Below are 18,676 nucleotides of genomic sequence, written 5' to 3' on the forward strand. Positions count from 1 at the left end.
ACATTTAGATGGAAAAGAATGTGAAAAAAGTGAAATCCACACCAAACATACTGGACTATTTAACTTGTACAGTGGAATGCAGAAATTAAGGCAACACTGGACAAAAATGCTGTGCTCCTTTGGGGGACGGGCCAGTGATGTTTTGGGTATGGAGTTGGACTTGCTGATGGCGAAGAGTCGGAGAGGAGGATGCTGTCTAAGCTGCAAGACTCATTCCACCGAAATGCACCACAAAGCGCCACAGGAGGTCATTCCAACCTGTTGCCATCAAACTCTACCACTCCTCCCTCAGTGTGTGACACTATGGTTCCGCTGTGAAATACTCAAATTCTACTGTTCAAATGTGCAATAACAATAGTACTGTAATTCACTTTAATGTGTGCAATAATTCAGATGCGATAAGTTTCCATATTTATTATCACAGTGCCACTTTACTATATTCATAAAATATATATATGTGCATTTTTAAGTCTTTTTTTATCATTTTTTCTCTCCTGAGATCAATAAAGTATTTCTGATTCTGATCCGCCATGTAGTGTACAAATCACAATCACCACACAAGATTCCCGATTACAATACAACACGTTGTGTGGTGTGAAGGGCACAACCATCTGATCACTCTGAAGGTTGTGTAGTGTGAATCTGGCATTAGCTGTTTCCATATCAATGAAGAAAATACTTTCTACTAAGGGTGACTGAACATTTGCATTCCACTGGAGAATCTCGAAACAATGACTGAAGGGTCAGCTTTAATGGAGAATCTCTTTTTCAGCACTGTAAGCTTTTACATATGCTGGACACTGTAACTCACAGTTAATACAACTCTAATACAACAGGAAGTCCATTGATGCTGGGATGCTCAGAGGAGGGATCCCACCTGCCTTAAGTCTTCATTGTTGGACCAAGAGAAGAAAACAAAGAGATTTTGAATGTAATCTACACCAATACTCCAGAAAACACACACACACACAGAAACACACACACATTCACTTACTGACCTTCATAGGTGGTGCAGATGAAGTTGAGAGCCTGGTTCTCCGGCAGACTGACCCACTGCTGTTCTCCTCCAGCCTGCACCGCCCCGGTTCTCTCGACAGGACTGCAGTCTTCTCCCACTGTCCCGTTACCTGGAGCCCAGTTCTGGTAGCAGACAGATTCTCCACTCACCCAGAACCAGAAGCTGAGGGTGCAGGTATGACATAGGCCCAGCCACACATGTTCAGTGGAGGCTTTCTGAGCCAGCTCCATAACACAGACCTGGATCTCCTCAGAGTGAGCCGAGACCAGGTCCACATGATTCTCCCTGCAGTATTTTAAGGCTTTCCTCCAGCTCAGATTTTGCTGGATCAAAACCAGCTTATCTGGAGAGGATGGGGGGGGGGGGGTGGTATATGCACAATTGCATGAAATATTTATGAACAGAAACACAATATCACATTTCAAAAACTATTTAATTTAACCTGCAAATAAAGACGTTACTGAATAAGTGTAGTGGAACTCACTCTTATGGCAGATGAATGGGAGCTGATTGTTGCAGTTGACATCATGCCACTGACCCTGGTCAGTCACAAACACTGCTGCACAGTTCTCAATTCCACCCTGATTGTCCGGCTGGTCAGACCCCCAGTACCGGAAGGAGGAGTTACTCTGATCTGACCACTCCCAGGCATCGTTAAACAGGCCAATCCAAACATGATCACTTTTTGAGTATGTTGCCACACTGCAGATCTTCTGGTTCTCCGCCTTGTTCCTCACCTTTACCAGGTCGGTGTGATGCTCTCTGCAGTAGCCCCGAGCTTCAGTCCAGTTCTTTGTCTCATTAATGAATATGTATCTCTCAGAGTTTGTCTTCTTTTCTGAAAGAAATTCAGTTCACATTATTCAAAACTGAGGTACCTCTCATGGGATTCCACCTTCAGACCTCCTAAAAGAAAACTGCCCAATAATGATCAAGAATGTGCATAATATACAAACTAACAGCCAATCAGAATTGTTCAGATCAATTTCCTGAAGTGATGGTGCCTTTCATTAACATGAATCTAATAGTTCTTACCATTAAAACACACAAAGGTATATGGGTTCCGACAGCTATCATCAATCCAGGTTCCATCTCCTTTCTTCATCGCAACACAGAACTCATTCTTTCCAGCATTATTTGGTTCTCCGCTGTTCCAGTTCCGGTATTCATTTCCCCCACTGTGGAAACCTCCATCTGCCAGAGTCCACTGCCATCTCCCAGTGTTCCCTCTGTCCAGACCGACCCAAACAGCGCTTCTACCTTCATCTTTCAGAGTTTTGTACAGCTTCTTCATCTCGCCCATGTTGTTGATGGTGGCCAGATCAGTGTAGGTTCGTCTGCAGTAGCTCTGAGCTTCAGTCCAGGTTTTACTCTCATTCACAAAGTGATACCAATGAGGAACGTATGGAGATACACCACAGACCGCTGTGAAGAACAGAAGAATGTATATGATAGTTAGAGTCATTGTCTTAAAATGCTGGAGTGAAGTCTCCTGACCACAAAGATCATGACTGGAACACGTAACACCATGCAGATCCCTGCACTAAGGAACGTTCCCAACTAAATGACTGAACGGACTAAATGATGCTCTTACTGGAGACAGAGTGAACACTGACCTGAGAACAGCAAGAGCAAGACTGAGATCCACTTCTGATCCATTTCTGAGAGAAAATATAGTCCCAGTTTAGATCTTCAGATCAGACTCAGATTCAGATCTTCTCCCTCCTGATGTGTTTCTGTTGTTCTTCACCTTCTACTCTGTTCCTGTACTGTCTCTCACCTCTCTATAATGCTCTCTAATAACTGCCCCACCTCTTTTGCATGTAATCCTGTAGAGATACCATCAGTTTTGGTTTGCTATCATCAGCCATTGGGCAGTGTTAGTTCCTCTTATGGCCAGAGGACAGTTCCTGTAAAGAGGAAATGTGAAGCTCTTTGCCTGTGGCTTCCTCATGATATGATTCCTCATATCATCAACGGTGCATTTCTTTTCTGTCTAGAGGTTCATAAATACAAAATCCAAAGCTTCATTGTGCATCATTTTAATGAAGGATTAACAAAGTGGGTCACAGATTACCTCTAATACTAATTTGATCAAATTCTTTTAAATTCAATTAGATTCAGACTGAGGTGTTTATGTGTAAACTCTACTTACCACCTACTGAAAACTTTGCATGGTTAATCCTTATATTAAGAACATTAACAACAAAACTGAGTACAGAAGCTATAAATACCACATTCCAAAAGAGAAGCTGAGCTGTAATTCCAGTGGCCTCCATCTGAACTTCAGAATGATGTATATTGTGAACATCACTGAATTAAATTGTGATATTCAAATTGGTTCTATATGATAAACTGCATTTACTAGAAGGAAATTCACTACTAAGAATGAAGAAGGAACCAAGACTCAAAAAGAAGAACCCACCCTCCTCATTCCAGACAGAAATAGTATCATTGTGATGAGCTATGTGAGAGCAGGTAATGGGTTCCCGGAGTCTGAGTGAGTGTAGGACACATTCTAAGGGTTAAAGTGAAAGCCCATGCTGGCAATTGTGTCATATGCACATCTAAGTAATATCTTAGAAGAGTGGTGTGATTGCATAGATGCAAAAACTGGCAGTACTGGGACAGAACAGTAGGAATAGTGCATACCAGTCCATGGAAAAGAAAAAGCAAAAAGGAAGATCAAAAGGATTAGAAGGATTGTGGAGAATATTGCCGAGTTTACACAATGGAAGAACCTAATACAGAGGGTAGGCAGGAAGCAGCACCCAACCACGAATAGACCTTTAAAAAAAGACAACTGCAATGATGATAAATAGTAGTATACACATGTGGACAAAATTGTTGGTACCCCTCGGTTAATGAAAAAAAAACTTGAATCTGACAAAAGTAATAATAGATAAAAATTCTATCAAAATGAACAATCTGACATTGATTTTGAACCATGCTTCAAAATAATTATTTAAAAAAGTAAACTCATTAAACAGGCCTGGACAGAATGGTACCCATTAAAATGCCAAGACACACCAGCTCCATGTTCACAGATGGATAAATTAAGCATATCAAGAAAAGAACACTGTCCCTACTGTGAAACATGGAGGAGGCTCTGTTATGTTCTGGGGCTGCTTTGCTGCATCTGGCACTGCATCTGTGCAGGCTACAATGAAATCTCAAGACAATCAAGGGATTCTAGAGAGAAAGTGTCAGAAAGCTCAACACAGACCAGAGGAAGCGAAGGAAAGAGTTGTCTCGGGAGATTAGAAAAAAAATTATAGACAAGCATGTTAAAGGTAAAGGTTATAAGATCATCTCCAACAGAAAATGACAGAAACAGAAAGAAATGAAGCATATCAAAAAAAGAACACTGTCCCTACTGTGAAGCATGGAGGAGGCTCTGTTATGTTCTGGGGCTGCTTCACTGCATCTGGCACAGAGTGTATTGAATCTCTGCACAACCACTAGATAGATTGGCCAAACTTATCAGTCTATGCCTCAGGTCCACATTGTCAGGGGACCCATCTAGGACACAAGGACACATCTTAATATATTTCCAGTCCCTGGAGGAGCACGTAGGGCATGTCTGATGGGACGCCAAGTCCAAAGTACTGACTTTTAAAGGCAACACAGTAATTTTGCTGGAGTCAGAGGATCAGGAGCGGTCTTATAGGAGCTGGTGGGCTGGCACTTTGGGCAGCAGAGGCAATGATTCTTCACCTTGGCTGGGGTGGTGGGGTGGTGGTGAGTCAAATGCATTATGATGTCCATGTGGGAGTGTGGGATGAGGAGTTGGAGCCACGAGATGGAGCTTTTTACATACAGTAAAATAGGGTGTGGGGGTGGGGCTAGCTTATGGTGGCATGTCTCTGATGTTTCAGATCTATGCAAAACTGTGTGACTGTTATCGGATTTAAATGAATTCACCAACAGATGACGGATATACACTGTATAGACAGAAGTATTGGGACACTTGCTTACTTAGTTTCTTCTGAAATCAAGTGCATATGAAATTAAGCTTTAATCTTTGATTTCCCTTGCTACCCTTGAGACCTTGTTGTGCCTCACTAGTCTATGCTTGTGGCAATATTTATTATATGGTCTCTTAAACATTACCATGGGTTACACTACTTTTCACACATGATCAGAGTGCATGTGTGCATCTTTTGGCTGCAGAATGTTGTTTTTGCCTAAGAAGAGCTATGCTAATTCAGAAAACCAGATTAACCACTGTCAAACATGGTGGCGGTTGTGTCATGTCACAAGGATAATTCACTGCAGTGGGTCTTAAAACTAAGCTCATTCTAAACTTGGTGTTCAGCTGGAGCTGCATAAGTAGCTCCGTTGGTATGGTTGTAACGTGATGTACCAAAGTCATGTCTTTTCTTTGGACACCACAGTCATAGCTCACCAGACAGTGACCAATGCTCTTTGGTTTATTCTTGTATGCTATGACACACAACAATGCTTTGAAATTTGTATTTATGAACCTCAACACAAAAAAGAAAGTAATCATTGATGATATGCTGATCATTTGATATAATTAAGAGGAACTAACACTGCCTGATGGCTAAAGATAGCAAACCAAAACTGATGGTATCTCTACAGGATTACGTGCAAAAGAGGTGGGGCGGTTATTGGAGAGCATTATAGAGAGGTGAGATTCAGGAATAAAGCAGGAGGTGAAGAACAACAGAAACATATCAGGAGGGAGAAGATAAAGTCTGATCTGAAGATCTAAACTGGGATTATATTTTCTCTCAGAAATGGATCAGAAGTGGATCTCAGTCTTGCTCTTGCTGTTCTCAGGTCAGTGTTCACTCTGTCTCCAGTAAGAGCATCATTTAGTCCGTTCAGTCATTTAGTACTAAATTAACCATCAGCTAACACGTTTCTAGATGTTGGGAACGTTCCTCAGTGCAGGGATCTGCATGTTGTTCCAGTCATGATCTTTGTGCTTGGGAGACTTCAGTCCAGCATTTTGAGACAATGACTCCAACTATCATACACATTCTTCTGTTCTTCACAGCGGTCAGTGGTGTATCTCCATACGTTCCTCATCGGTATCACTTTGTGAATGAGAATAAAACCTGGACTGAAGCTCAGAGCTACTGCAGACGAACCTACACTGATCTGGCCACCATCAACAACATGGACCAGATGAAGAAGCTGAACGACACTCTGAAAGATAAAGGTAGAAGCGTTGTTTGGATCGGTCTGGACAGAGGGAACACTGGGAGATGGCAGTGGTCTCTGGCAGATGGAGGTTTCTACAGTGGGGGAAATGAGTACCGAAACTGGAGCAACGGAGAACCAAATAATGCTGGAAAGAATGAGTTCTGTGTTGCGATGAAGAAAGCAGATGGAACCTGGATTGATAATGGTTGTGATAAAACATATACCTTTGTATGTTTTAATAGTAAGAACTATTAGATTTATGCTCATGAAAGGCACCATCACTTCATGAAATGGATCTGGACAATACAATAATCTGATTGGCTGTTAGTTTGTGTATCATGCTTATTCTTGATCATTATTGGGTGGTTTTCTTTTAGGAGGTCTGAAGGTGGAATCCTATGAGAGGTACCTCAGTTTTAAATAATGTGAACTGAATGTCTTACAGAAAAGAAGACAAACACTGAGAGATATGTATTCATTAATGAGACAAAGACCTGGACTGAAGCTCAGAGCTATTGCAGAGAGCATCACACAGACCTGGTGAAAGTAAGGAACCAGACTGAGAACCAGCAGATCTGCAGTGTGGCAACATACTCAAAAAGTGATTGTGTTTGGATTGGCCTGTTTAACGATGCTTGGAAGTGGTCAGATCAGAGTCACTCTTCCTTCCGTTACTGGAGGTCTGGCCAGCCGAACAATCTGGGTGGAATTGAGAACTGTACAGCAGTGTTTGTGGCTGACCAGGGTCAGTGGCATGATGATAACTGCAACAAACAGCTCCCATTCATCTGCCATAAGAGTGAGTTCCACTACACTTATTCAGTAACGTCTTTATTTGCAGGTTAAATTAAATTGTTATATGGTTTAAATAAAAAAATCTGTTGTTTTACAAATGTGATATTGTGTTCATCTGTTTACAAATATTGAATGTCATTTTGCAGTAATATTCCATGCCCCCTCCCCCCAATCTTCTCCAGATGAGCTGGTCTTGATCCAGCAGAATCTGACCTGGAGAGAAGCTATAAGTTACTGCAGGGAGAAACATGTGGACCTGGTCTCGGTTCACTCTGAGGAGATCCAGCTCTGGGTAATGGAGGCAGCACGGAAAGCCTCCACTGAACACGTGTGGCTGGGCATGCGTTACACCTGCACTCAGGGTTTCTGGTTCTGGGTGAGTGGGTTTTCCGTCTGCTACCAGAACTGGGCTCCAGGTAACGGGACAGTGGGAGAAGACTGCAGTCCTGTCGAGAGAACCGGGGCGGTGCAGGCTGGAGGGGAGCAGCAGTGGGTCAGCCTGCCTAAGACCCAGACTCTCAACTTCATCTGCTCCACCTATGAAGGTCAGTTTGTGTGTGTGTGTGTGTGTGTGTGTGTGTGTGTGTGTGTGTGTTCTGGAGTATTGATTACTTTTTAAATCCTCTACATTTTCTTTCCCTTTCCAACGATGAAGACTGAAGGCAGGTGGGATCCCTCCTCCGAGCCCAGCATCAGTGGATTCCCAGTTTTACCAGTTCCATTATCTGTATGATGTAATAAAGGGTTCTATGGGTCTATCAATATTAAATATATTTATTGTACATAAAGGTTTGGTCACCCTGTATGGTCAATATAGATTTGAGCTTTTTTTTTCATTTTCTCATCCATCTTAATGAAATAATGATATATTTTAAAATATTAAATATTCTAATAAAGATGTTTTTAATTAATGCTGGTCATTTAAATATAAGTTATTTGTACAATTCTTACTACTGCTGGGTACACTGGTCATATATGACTGTTAGCTGGTTAGCTCTGCTGCTGTCCTGTACATTTAATAGAACTCCCTGCTTTAACCCTTGCAACTCGGAAAGGACTTAATGAGCTGATTAGGTATGTTGGGAGCAGGGAGGAGCCTCCTGGACTGGAGTTGAAAAAGCCCAAGAGTTTATTTAGCATAACTGAGCCATTTTTCAGGTTTAAAATGTTCCGGTGTAGGTTTCCCCTTTACATAATGGTAAAAGCAGACCTATGGATATTTGGGTGATGTCACCAATTATACCATGTTAATACATCCACTGAAATGTGTATACCACCCTGATATGTGTATCTATGGCCATGTATCCTGTATCATGTGTGCTCTGAGTATGTCGGTTGCCTGGTGATGCCACATTGTTGGCAGTTTGAAAAGAGGTAGTGTATGGCTTTGTATGTTTCAGAGGAGGTATGTGTTAAGTTGTTCTAGTGTCGGGTGCACTGCTAGTGCTAGGTGGTGTGTTAATTGGTTGTACCAAACTGGGAGAAAAAGGGGAAATTTTCAAAAACAAATTTGTCAGATACACAAGTGGAAAAATTTGTTGGTACCCCTCGGTTAATGAAAGAAAAACCTACAATGGTCACAGAAATAACTTGAACCTGACAAATGATGAACCTGTACATAAAAATAAATAAATGAATGAATAAATGAACAAATGAAAATCTGACACTGATTTTGAACCATGCTTCAACAGAATTCAAAAAAATTCATAAACAGGCCTGGACAAAAATGATGGTACCCATAACTTAACTTTTTGTTGCACAACTTTTTGAGGCAATCACTGCAATCAAACGATTCCTGTAACTGTCAATGAGACTTCTGCACCTCTCAGCGGGTTTTTTGGCCCACTCCTCATGAGCAAACTTCTCCAGTTTTCTCAGGTTTGGAGGGTACCTTTTCCAGACAGCATGTTTCAGCTCCTTCCAAAGATGCTCAATAGGATTTAGGTCAGGGCTCATAGAAGGCCACTTCAGAGTAGTCCATTGTTTCCTCTTAGCCATTCTTGGGTGTTTTTAGCTGTGTGTTTTGGGTCATTATCCCATGACCTGCGACTGAGACCAAACTTTCTGACACTGGGCAGCACATTTCTCTCTAGAATCCCTTGATAGTCTTGAGATTTTATTGTACCCTGCACAGAGTCAAGACACCCCGTTCCAGATGCAGTAAAGCAGCCCCAGAACATAACAGAGCCTCCTCTATGTTTCACAGTAGGGACAGTATTCTTTTTTTGATATGCTTAATTTTTCAGTTTGTTTACATAGAGTTGATGTGCCTTGGCAAAAAGTTCCATTTTTGTCTCACCTGTCCATAGGACATTCTCCCAGAAGCTTTGGGGCTTGTCAACATGTAGTTTGGCAAATTTCAGTCTGGCTTTTTTATGATTTGTTTTCCTTGGTCATCTCCAATGAAGTCTACTTTGGCTCAAAAAAGGACGGATGGTCCGATCTGACACTTTTGTTCCTTGAGCTTGAAGTTCACATTTAATCTCTTTAGAAGTTTTTCTGGGCTCTTTTTTTACCTTTCGTATTGTCTGTCTCTTTGATTTGTCATCAATTTTACTCCTGCAGCCACATCCAAGGAGGTTGGCTACAGTCCCATGGATCTTAAATTTCTGAATAATTTGTGCAACTATAGTCACAGGAACATCAAGCTGCTTGGAGATGATCTTATAACCTTTACCTTTAACATGCTTGTCTAACTTTCTAATCTCCTGAGACAACTATTTCCTTGCTTCCTCTGGTCCATGGTGAATGTGATACACACCATGTAACCAAACAGCACAGTGACTACCTGTAGCCCTATATATAGGCCCACTGACTGATTACAAGATTGCAGACACCTGTGATGCTAATTAGTGGACACACCTTGATTTAACATGTCCCTTTGGTCACAGTATTTTTAGGGGTACCATCATGTTTAATGAGTTTACTTAAATAATTCTGTTGAAGCATGGTTCAAAATCAATGTTGAATTTCATTTGTTCATTTTCATAGAATTTTTATTTATTATTACTTTTGTCAGATTCAAGTTATTTCTATGACCATTGTGGGTTTTTCTTTCATCAGAAACCAACAATTTTGTCCACGTGTGTATTTGGCAAGTGTGTAAGGCATTCACAGCTGAGATCCGTCTAGTCTTTTGACCTTTTTGGAGATTTTGCATGGAGGCTGCAAACCAGAAAGAGCTCTGTTAAATGGTGCAGGTGAAAGTTTGCTAGTGCTGCTGTTCAGAGCTGAAAGTGTTGATGCAGTGTTTTGCCACTTAGTCTGACTAAGTTGGAATGTTCTGGCCTGAATGTGCATATTCTCTATACCGATAAGTACAAGCTAAATCATTAAAGAGTGAAAAAGCTAATGGGAGAGAAGGTAAAAGAATCTTTAATCACCGCAAACCTGGAGTATACTGAACATACACCCACAAAGACCCCATACAATATCCGCTATGTAGGAACAGACATTAACACCAATGGAAATATAATCGGATTGGAAACTCAGGATGATGAACCCCTGGTTTCAGAAACACATCAACAAGAGAGTAGGCCTACAGCAGTGTTCCACACCACAAACACTCACTCCCTGACCTTCATAGGTGGTGCAGATAAAGTTGAGAATCTGGTTCTCAGGCAGGCTGACCCACTGCTGCTCTCCTCCAGCCTGCACCGCTCCGGTTCTCTCAACTGTACCGCAGTCTTCTCCATCTGTCCCATTACCTGGAGCCCAGTTCTGGTAGCAGACAGATTCTCCACTCACCCAGAACCAGAAGCTGTGGGTGCAGGTGTGATGTAGGCCCAGCCACACATGTTCAGTGGAGGCATTCTGAGCCACCTCCATCACCCAGAGCTGGATCTCCTCAGAATGAACCGAGACCAGGTCCACATGTTTCTCCCTGCAGTATCTCAGAGCTTCTCTCCAGGTTCGATTCTGCTGGATCAAGATCAGCTTATCTGGAGAGAATTGTGGGAGTGTATATGCACAATTACATTAAATATTTATTTAAAAAAAAACAAAATATCACATTTAAACTTAAATTAACCTGCGAATAAAGATGTTACTGAATAAGTGTAGTGGAACTTACTCTCATGGCAGATAAAAGGGAGCGCTTTGTTGCAGTTGTCATCATGCCACTGACCCTGGTCAATCACAAACACTGCTGCACAGTTTTCATTTCTACCCTGATTGTCCGGCTGGTCAGACCTCCAGTACCGGAAGGAGGAGTTACTCTGATCTGACCATTTCCAGGAGTCGTTAAACAGGCCGGTCCAAATAAGATCACTATTGAAATATTTTACCATATTACAGATCTTCTGGTTTTCCGCCTGGTTCCACACTTTCGGTGTCGGTGTAATGCTCTCTGCAGCTCTGAGCTCCAGTCCAGGTCTTTGTCTCATTAATGAATACGTATCTCTCAGAGTTTGTCTTCTTTTCTGAAAAACATTCAGTTCACATTATTCAAAACTCAGGTACCTCTCATAGGATTCCACCTTCAGACCTCTTGAAAGAACGATGCCCTATAATGATCAAGAATGTGCATAATATACAAACTAACAGCCAATCAGATTTCAGTATTGTTCACACGCATTTCATGAAGTGATGGTGCCTTTCATTAACATGAATCTAATAGTTCTTACCATTAAAACACACAAAGGTATATGTTTTTTCACAACCATCATCAATCCAGGTTCCATCTGCTTTCTTCATCGCAACACAGAACTCATTCTTTCCAGCTTTATTTGGTTCTTTTATGCTCCAGTTCCAGTATTCATTTCCCTTGCTGTAAAAAAACTCCATCTGCCAGAGTCCACTGCCATCTCCCAGTGTTCCCTCTGTCCAGACCAATCCAAACAGAGCTTCTACCTTTATCTTTCAGAGTGTCATTCAGCTTCTTGATCTCGCCCATGTTGTTGATGATGGGCAGATCAGTGTAGGTCCGTCTGCAGTAGCTCTGAGCTTCAGTGTCCAGTTTTTACGCTCATTCACAAAGTGATACTGATGAGAAACGTATGGAGATACACCACAGACCGCTGTGAAGAACAGAAGAATGTCTATGATAGTTAGAGTTATTGTCCTAAAATGCTGGAGTGAAGTCTCCTGAGCCCAAAGATCATGACTGGAACACATAACACCATGCAGATCCCTGCACTGAGGAACGTTCCCAACTAAATGACTGAACGGACTAAATGATGCTCTTACTGGAGACAGAGTGAACACTGACCTAAGAACAGAAAGAGCAAGACTGAGATCCACTTCTGATCCATTTCTGAGAGAAAATATAGTCCCAGTTTAGATCTTCAGATCAGACTTTATCTTCTCCCTCCTGATGTGTTTCTGTTGTTCTTCACCTCCTGCTCTGTTCCTGTACTGTCTCTCACCTCTCTATAATGCTCTCTAATAACTGCCCCACCTCTTTTGCATGTAATCCTGTAGAGATACCATCAGTTTTGGTTTGCAATCATCAGCCATTGAGCAGTGTTATTTCTTCTTATGGCCAGAGGACAGTTCCTGTAAAGAGGAAATGTAAAGCTCTTTGCCTGTGAATTCCTCATGCTATGATTCCTCATATCATCAATGGTACATTTCTTTTTTGTCTAGAGTACAAAATACAAAATTCAAAGCTTTATTGTGCATCATTTTAATGAAGGATTGACAATGTGGGTGACTGACTTTGTTTACATGCACAGATTTCCTCTTATCCTAATCCAATAGATCCAATAATTTTCAATTCTAAATTCAGATTGTGGTGTTTATGTGTAAACTCTACTTACAACCTACTGAAAACTTTGCATGGTTAATCCATATATTAAGAACATTAACAACAAACACCTAAGAAGTATTTTAGAAGAGTGGTGTGATTGCGCATAAATAGTAGTATATACACATGGACTAATGGATTAATGAAAGAAAAACCCACAATGGTCACAGAAATAACTTGAATCTGACAAAAAGTAATAATAGATACAAATTATATCAAAATGAAAAAATAAAAATCTGAAATGAATTTTAAACCATGCTTCAACAGAATTAGTAAAAAAGTAAACCCATTAAACAGGCCTGGACAGAAATTATGGTACCCCTGAAAATAATGTGACCAAAGGGACATGTTAAATCAAGGTGTGTCCACTTATTAGCATCACAGGTGTCTGCAATCTGGTAAATGTGGTGTGTACCACTCTCAACACAGACCAGAGGAAGCCAAGGAAAGAGTTGTCTCAGGAGATTAGAAAGAAAATTATAGACAAACATGTTAAGTTATAAGACCATCTCCAACAGAAAATTACAGAAACAGACAGAAAAATTAAGCATATCAAGAAAAGAACAATATCCCTACTGTAAAACATGGAGGAGGCTCTGTTATGTTCTGGAGCTGCTTTGCTGCATCTGGCATAGGGTGTCATTGAATCTGTACAGGGTACAATCCAATTTCAAGACTATCAAGGGTTTCTAGAGAGAAATGTGCTGCCCAGTGTCAGAAAGTTTGGTCTCAGTCACAGGTCATAGGTCTTGCAACAGGATAATGACCCAAAACACACCGCTACTGCCACTAATGAATGGCTAAGAGGAAAACATTGAACTATTCTGAAGTGGCCTTCTATGAGCCCTGACCTAAATCCTATTGAGCATCTTTGGAAGGAGCTGAAACATGCCGTCTGGAATAGGCACCCTTTAAACCTGAGACAACTGGAGCAGTTTGCTCATGAGGAGTGGGCCAAAATACCTGCTGAGAGGTGCAGAAGTCTCAGTTACTGGAACAGTTACAGGAATCATTTGATTGCAGTGATTGCCTTAAAAGGCTGTGCAACAAAATATTATGTTCAGGGTACCATCATTTCTGTCCAGGCCTGTTTTATGAGTTTATTTTTTTAATAGTTCTTTTAAAGCATGGTTCGAATTTCATTTGTCATTTTCATATAATTTCTATTTATTATTACTTTTGTCAGATTCAAGTTATTTCTGTGACCGTTGTGGGTTTTTCTTTTTTTATTAACCGAGGGGTATCAACAATTCTGTCCACATATGTAATGATAGCTGATTGTAGAAACCCTTGAAGAAAGTGACCCCATTATCCCCTCCAAACTCACCAACAAGTGATCTTGTACTAGTAATCTGGTACTCCATGGAGTCCATGTGTCACTGGATTTCCAATTTTCTCACAGACAGACCACAAGCAGTACAGGTAAGCAAAACTGTCCCACCCACTCTCAGGACTGGAGCCCCAGAGTGTTGTGTCCTGAGCCCCTTGTTCTACTCACTGTTCACCTATGACTGCATTGCCATCATTAGTATAGTTTATACAGGGTATTGCTGCTCTTCGGGCAGGAGAGTTAAGCCATAAGTACAAGCTTCTATCAGCTTTTAACTGGCAGGATTCTCCTGTATATGAACAGCATACATATGCAGACAATATTGTATTGTTTTGCTATTGATTTGGCAAACTGGTCAGTTTACGCCTCAGATCCACATTGTCAGGGGAGCCATCTAGGACACAAGGAAGTGGCCCTTCTATAACCTGGTCCATATACGGCAGGGAGTTGAAAACAGCTCTCATTATCCGTACAGGGCTTTACAAGTACTGAGTCATGCCCTTTGGCCTAATGAATGTCCCAGCAGTCTTCCAGTGTCTCATTAACGACACTACAAGAGATCCTGGACTATTTCATATATGTCTACCTTTATGACATCTTAATACATTTCCAGTCCCTGGAGGAGAACGTAGGGCATGTCTGATGGTCTGATTCGGACTTCAAGTCCAAAGTACTGACTTTTAAAGGCAACATAGTAATACTGCTGGAGTCAGAGGAGCAGGAGTGGTCTTATTGGAGCTGATGGGCTGGCACTTTGGGCAGCAGAGGCAATGATTCTTCACCTTGGCTGGGATGGTGGGGTGGTGGTGAGTCAAATGCATTATGATGTCAATGTGGGAGTGTGGGATGAGGAGTTGGAGCCACGAGATGGAGCTTTTTACATACAGTAAAATAGGGTGTGGGGGTGGGACTAGCTTATGGTGGCATATCTCTGATGTTTCAGATCTATGCAAAACTGTGTGACTATTATCTGATTTAAATGAATTCACCAGCAGATGACGCATATACAATATATGGACAGAAGTATTGGGACACCTTACTTACTGTTTCTTCTGAAATCAAGTGCATATGAAATTAAGCTTTAAACTTTAATTTCCCTTGCTACCCTTGAGACCTTGTTGTGCCTCACTAGTCTATGCTTGTGGCAATATTTATTATACGGTCCCTTAAACATTACCATGGGTTACACTACTTTTCACACATGATCAAAGTGCATGTGTACATCTTTTGGCTGCAGAATATTGTTTTTGCCTAAGAAGAGCTATGCTAATTCAGAAAACCAGCTTAATCACTGTCAAACATGGTGGTGGTTGTTTCATGTCACAAGGATAATTCACTGCAGTGGGTCTTAAAACTAAGCTCATTCTAAACTTGGTGTTCAGCTGGAGCTGCATTAGTAGCTCAGTTGGTATGGGCGTAACGTGATGTACCAAAGTCATGTCTTTTCTTTGGACACCACAGTCATAGCTGACCAGACAGTGACCAGTGCTCTTTGGTTTATCCTTGTATGCTATGACACGCAACAATGCTTTGAAATTTGTATTTATGAACCTCAACACAGAAAAGAAAGTAACCATTGATGATATGCTGATCATTTGATATAATTAAGAGGAACTAACACTGCCTGATGGCTAAAGATAGCAAAACAAAACTGATGGTATCTTTACAGGATTACGTGCAAAAGAGGTGGGGCGGTTATTGGAGAGCATTATAGAGATGTAAGAGACAGTACAAGTACAAAGCAGGAGGTGAAGAACAACAGAAACACATCAGGAGGGAGAAGATAAAGTCTGATCTGAAGATATAAACTAGGACTATATTTTCTCTCAGAAATGGATCAGAAGTGGATCTCAGTCTTGCTCTTTCTATTCTCAGGTCAGTGTTCACTCTGTCTCCAGTAAGAGCATCATTTAGTCCTTTCAGTCATTTAGTTGGGAACGTTCCTCAATGCAGGGATCTGCATGGTGTTACGTGTTCCAGTCATGATCTTTGTGTTCGGGAGACTTCACTCCAGCATTTTAAGACAATGACTCTAACTATCATACACATTCTTCTGTTCTTTACAGCGGTCTGTGGTGTATCTCCATACGTTCCTCATCGGTATCACTTTGTGAATGAGAGTAAAACCTGGACTGAAGCTCAGAGCTATTGCAGACGAACCTACACTGATCTGGCCACCATCAACAACATGGAACAGATGAAGAAGCTGAATGACACTCTGAAAGATAAAGGTAGAAGCGTTGTTTGGATCGGTCTGGACAGAGGGAACACTGGGAGATGGCAGTGGACTCTGGCAGATGCAGGTTTCTACAGTGAGGGAAATGAGTACCGGAACTGGAGCAGCGGAGAACCAAGTAATGCTGGAAATGAGTTCTGTGTTGCGATGAAGAAAGCAGATGGAACCTGGATTGATGATGGCTGTTGGAACCCATATACCTTTGTGTGTTTTAATGGTAAACTCTATTAGATTCATGTTAATGAAAGTCACTGTCACTTCATGAAATGGGTCTGGAGAATACTGAAATCTGATTGGCTGTTAGTTTGTGTATCATTCTTATTCTTGATCATTATAGAGCAGTTTTTTAGGAGGTCTGAAGGTGGAATCCTATGAGAGGTACCTCAGTTTTGATTATTGTGAACTGAATTTCTTTCAGAAAAGAAGACAAACTCTGAAAGATACGTATTCATTAATGAGACAAAGACCTGGACTGGAGCTCAGAGCTACTGCAGAGAGCATCACACCGACCTGGTAAAGGTGAGGAACCAGACTGAGAACCAGAAGATCTACAGTGTGGCAAAATACTCAAGTACACCTGTTTGGATTGGCCTTTTTAACGACGCCTGGAAGTGGTCAGATCAGAGTCGCTCCTCCTTCCGGTACTGGAGGTCTGACCAGCCGGACAATCTGGGTGGAATTGAGAACTGTGCAGCAGTGTTTTTGACTGACCAGGGTCAGTGGCATGATGACAACTGCAACAAACAGCTCCCATTCATCTGCCATGAGAGTGAGTTCCACTACACTTATTCAGTAACGTCTTTATTTGCAGGTTAAATCATTTTTGCAATAATATTCCATGCCTCCCCCCCTCCCCAATCTTCTCCAGATAAGTTGGTCTTGATCCAGCAGAATCGGACCTGGAGAGAAGCTATAAGTTACTGCAGGGAGAAACATGTGGACCTGGTCTCGGTTCACTCTGAGGAGATCCAGCTCTGGGTGATGGAGGCAGCACGGACCGCCTCCTCTGAACACGTGTGGCTGGGCATGCGTTACACCTGCACTCAGGGTTTCTGGTACTGGGTGAGTGGGTTTTCCGTCTGCTACCAGAACTGGGCTCCAGGTAACGGGACAGAGGGAGAAGACTGCAGTCCTGTCAAGAGAACCGGGGCGGTGCAGGCTGGAGGAGAACAACAGTGGGTCAGCCTGCCTGAGACCCATACTCTCAACTTCATCTGCACCACCTATGAAGGTCAGTTAGTATGTGTGTGTGTGTGTGTGTCTGTGTGTGTTTGTTCTGGAGTATTGATTACTTTCAAATCTTACTTTAAATCCTGTACATTTTCGTTTCCCTTTCCAACGATGAAGACTGAAGGCAGGTGGGATCCCTCCTCCGAGCCCAGCGTCAGTGGATTCCCCGTTTTACCAGTTCCATTATCTGTATGATGTGATAAAGGGTTCTATGGGTCTATCAATATTAAATATATTTAGGAGTGTACGTAAAAGTTTGGTCACTCTGTATGGTCAATATAGATTTTAGCTTTTTTCCACTTTCTCGTCCATTTTAATGAAATAATGTTATATTTTTAAAATATTAAATATTCCAATAAAGATGATTGTAATTAATGCTGGTCGTTTAAATATGAGTTATTTGTACAATTCTTACATCTGCTGGGTACACTGGACAAGTTGAAAAAGCCCAAGAGGTCATTTAGCATAACTGAGCCATTTTTCTGATTTAAATCATTAATAATAAAAAACATTATGGTAAAAGCAGACCTATGGAGATGAAATCTATCACCGATGGTGATGTCATTGATTATATCATGTTAATACTTTTAAAAAAGTGGATACCACCCTGATATGTGTATCTATGGCCATGTATCTGATATCCGTATGAGTATAAATACAACCATTGTGATCCGTTGGAACATCTGTATTTGTCATTGATTCATACAGTACATAGCTGAGTAGATAAATGGACTTAGAAATGACCGGTTCTTCATGCCCAGCTGTTTGTAAACCTCCATAAAAACAGTGCAGTCTGTTTAAAGGGGGAATTCTGGCCTAAATCTAGCTTTTATTATGTTGATTGTGGTGGTGTGTAATATTCACGATTGTTTATTCGTCCACCATCGTCCTCAAACTACAATTCCGAGCATGTAATACAGAAATTACACAAACACATTGCCTGAAAACTTTTTCACATTGATTTTAATTGACTGATGTATATAATGAAGCAATCAGAAGTGCCATGGCTTAACAAAGACAGGGTATACACATGCCCCCTTCAGGTATGAATACATACAGTTCATAAAGAATAAAGCAAAACTGACCAAAACCTTTTTATGTGGAATCTTATTTTTTTATAGAAGCTATGGAGGGTCTGCAGTGACC

The 18,676-nt window shown here is 41.3% G+C and overlaps 3 protein-coding genes and 1 pseudogene across 3 annotated transcripts; 2 read left to right on the forward strand and 2 right to left on the reverse strand.

Annotated features, from left to right (window-relative positions):
• Nucleotides 1–990: 990 nt before the first annotated feature.
• Nucleotides 991–2,677, reverse strand: LOC140536251 (C-type mannose receptor 2-like). Its single transcript, XM_072657972.1, has 4 exons — nt 2,635–2,677; nt 2,279–2,443; nt 1,503–1,856; nt 991–1,361 (listed from the first exon to the last, which is right to left on the reverse strand). The coding sequence occupies exons 1-4, from the start codon at nt 2,675–2,677 to the stop codon at nt 991–993; spliced, it is 933 nt and encodes a 310-aa protein (XP_072514073.1).
• Nucleotides 2,678–6,004: 3,327 nt separating this feature from the next.
• On the forward strand, nt 6,005–7,648 carry LOC140536252 (C-type mannose receptor 2-like). The gene is made up of 4 exons (XM_072657973.1): nt 6,005–6,209; nt 6,639–7,034; nt 7,171–7,533; nt 7,644–7,648. Exons 1-4 carry the CDS (start codon nt 6,005–6,007, stop codon nt 7,646–7,648), a joined length of 969 nt encoding a protein of 322 aa, XP_072514074.1.
• Nucleotides 7,649–10,099: 2,451 nt separating this feature from the next.
• LOC140536253 (C-type mannose receptor 2-like) lies at nt 10,100–11,882 on the reverse strand (annotated as a pseudogene).
• A 4,014-nt stretch (nt 11,883–15,896) lies between these two features.
• Nucleotides 15,897–18,674, forward strand: LOC140536255 (putative C-type lectin domain family 20 member A). Its single transcript, XM_072657974.1, has 5 exons — nt 15,897–15,939; nt 16,131–16,295; nt 16,719–17,069; nt 17,169–17,531; nt 18,652–18,674. The coding sequence occupies exons 1-5, from the start codon at nt 15,897–15,899 to the stop codon at nt 18,672–18,674; spliced, it is 945 nt and encodes a 314-aa protein (XP_072514075.1).
• Nucleotides 18,675–18,676: the final 2 nt, after the last annotated feature.

Source organism: Salminus brasiliensis, chromosome 15 (assembly GCF_030463535.1).
Source record: "Salminus brasiliensis chromosome 15, fSalBra1.hap2, whole genome shotgun sequence".
Classification (NCBI taxonomy): Eukaryota; Metazoa; Chordata; class Actinopteri; order Characiformes; family Bryconidae; genus Salminus; species Salminus brasiliensis.

Coding starts and splice junctions, on each gene's coding strand:
- LOC140536251 (XM_072657972.1), bottom strand. CDS start 2,677: ATGGATCAGAAGTGGATCTCAGTCTTGCTCTTGCTGTTCTCAG. Junction 1,857..2,278: donor CAAAACTCTGAAAGATGAAG/GTAGAAGCGCTG, acceptor AATTTCTTTCAG/AAAAGAAGACAAACTCTGAG. Junction 1,362..1,502: donor CCCATTCATCTGCCATAAGA/GTGAGTTCCACT, acceptor CATCCTCTCCAG/ATAAGCTGGTTTTGATCCAG.
- LOC140536252 (XM_072657973.1), top strand. CDS start 6,005: ATGACTCCAACTATCATACACATTCTTCTGTTCTTCACAGCGGTCAGT. Junction 6,210..6,638: donor CGACACTCTGAAAGATAAAG/GTAGAAGCGTTG, acceptor AATGTCTTACAG/AAAAGAAGACAAACACTGAG. Junction 7,035..7,170: donor AGTAACGTCTTTATTTGCAG/GTTAAATTAAAT, acceptor AATCTTCTCCAG/ATGAGCTGGTCTTGATCCAG.
- LOC140536255 (XM_072657974.1), top strand. CDS start 15,897: ATGGATCAGAAGTGGATCTCAGTCTTGCTCTTTCTATTCTCAG. Junction 15,940..16,130: donor CTTGCTCTTTCTATTCTCAG/GTCAGTGTTCAC, acceptor TGTTCTTTACAG/CGGTCTGTGGTGTATCTCCA. Junction 16,296..16,718: donor TGACACTCTGAAAGATAAAG/GTAGAAGCGTTG, acceptor AATTTCTTTCAG/AAAAGAAGACAAACTCTGAA.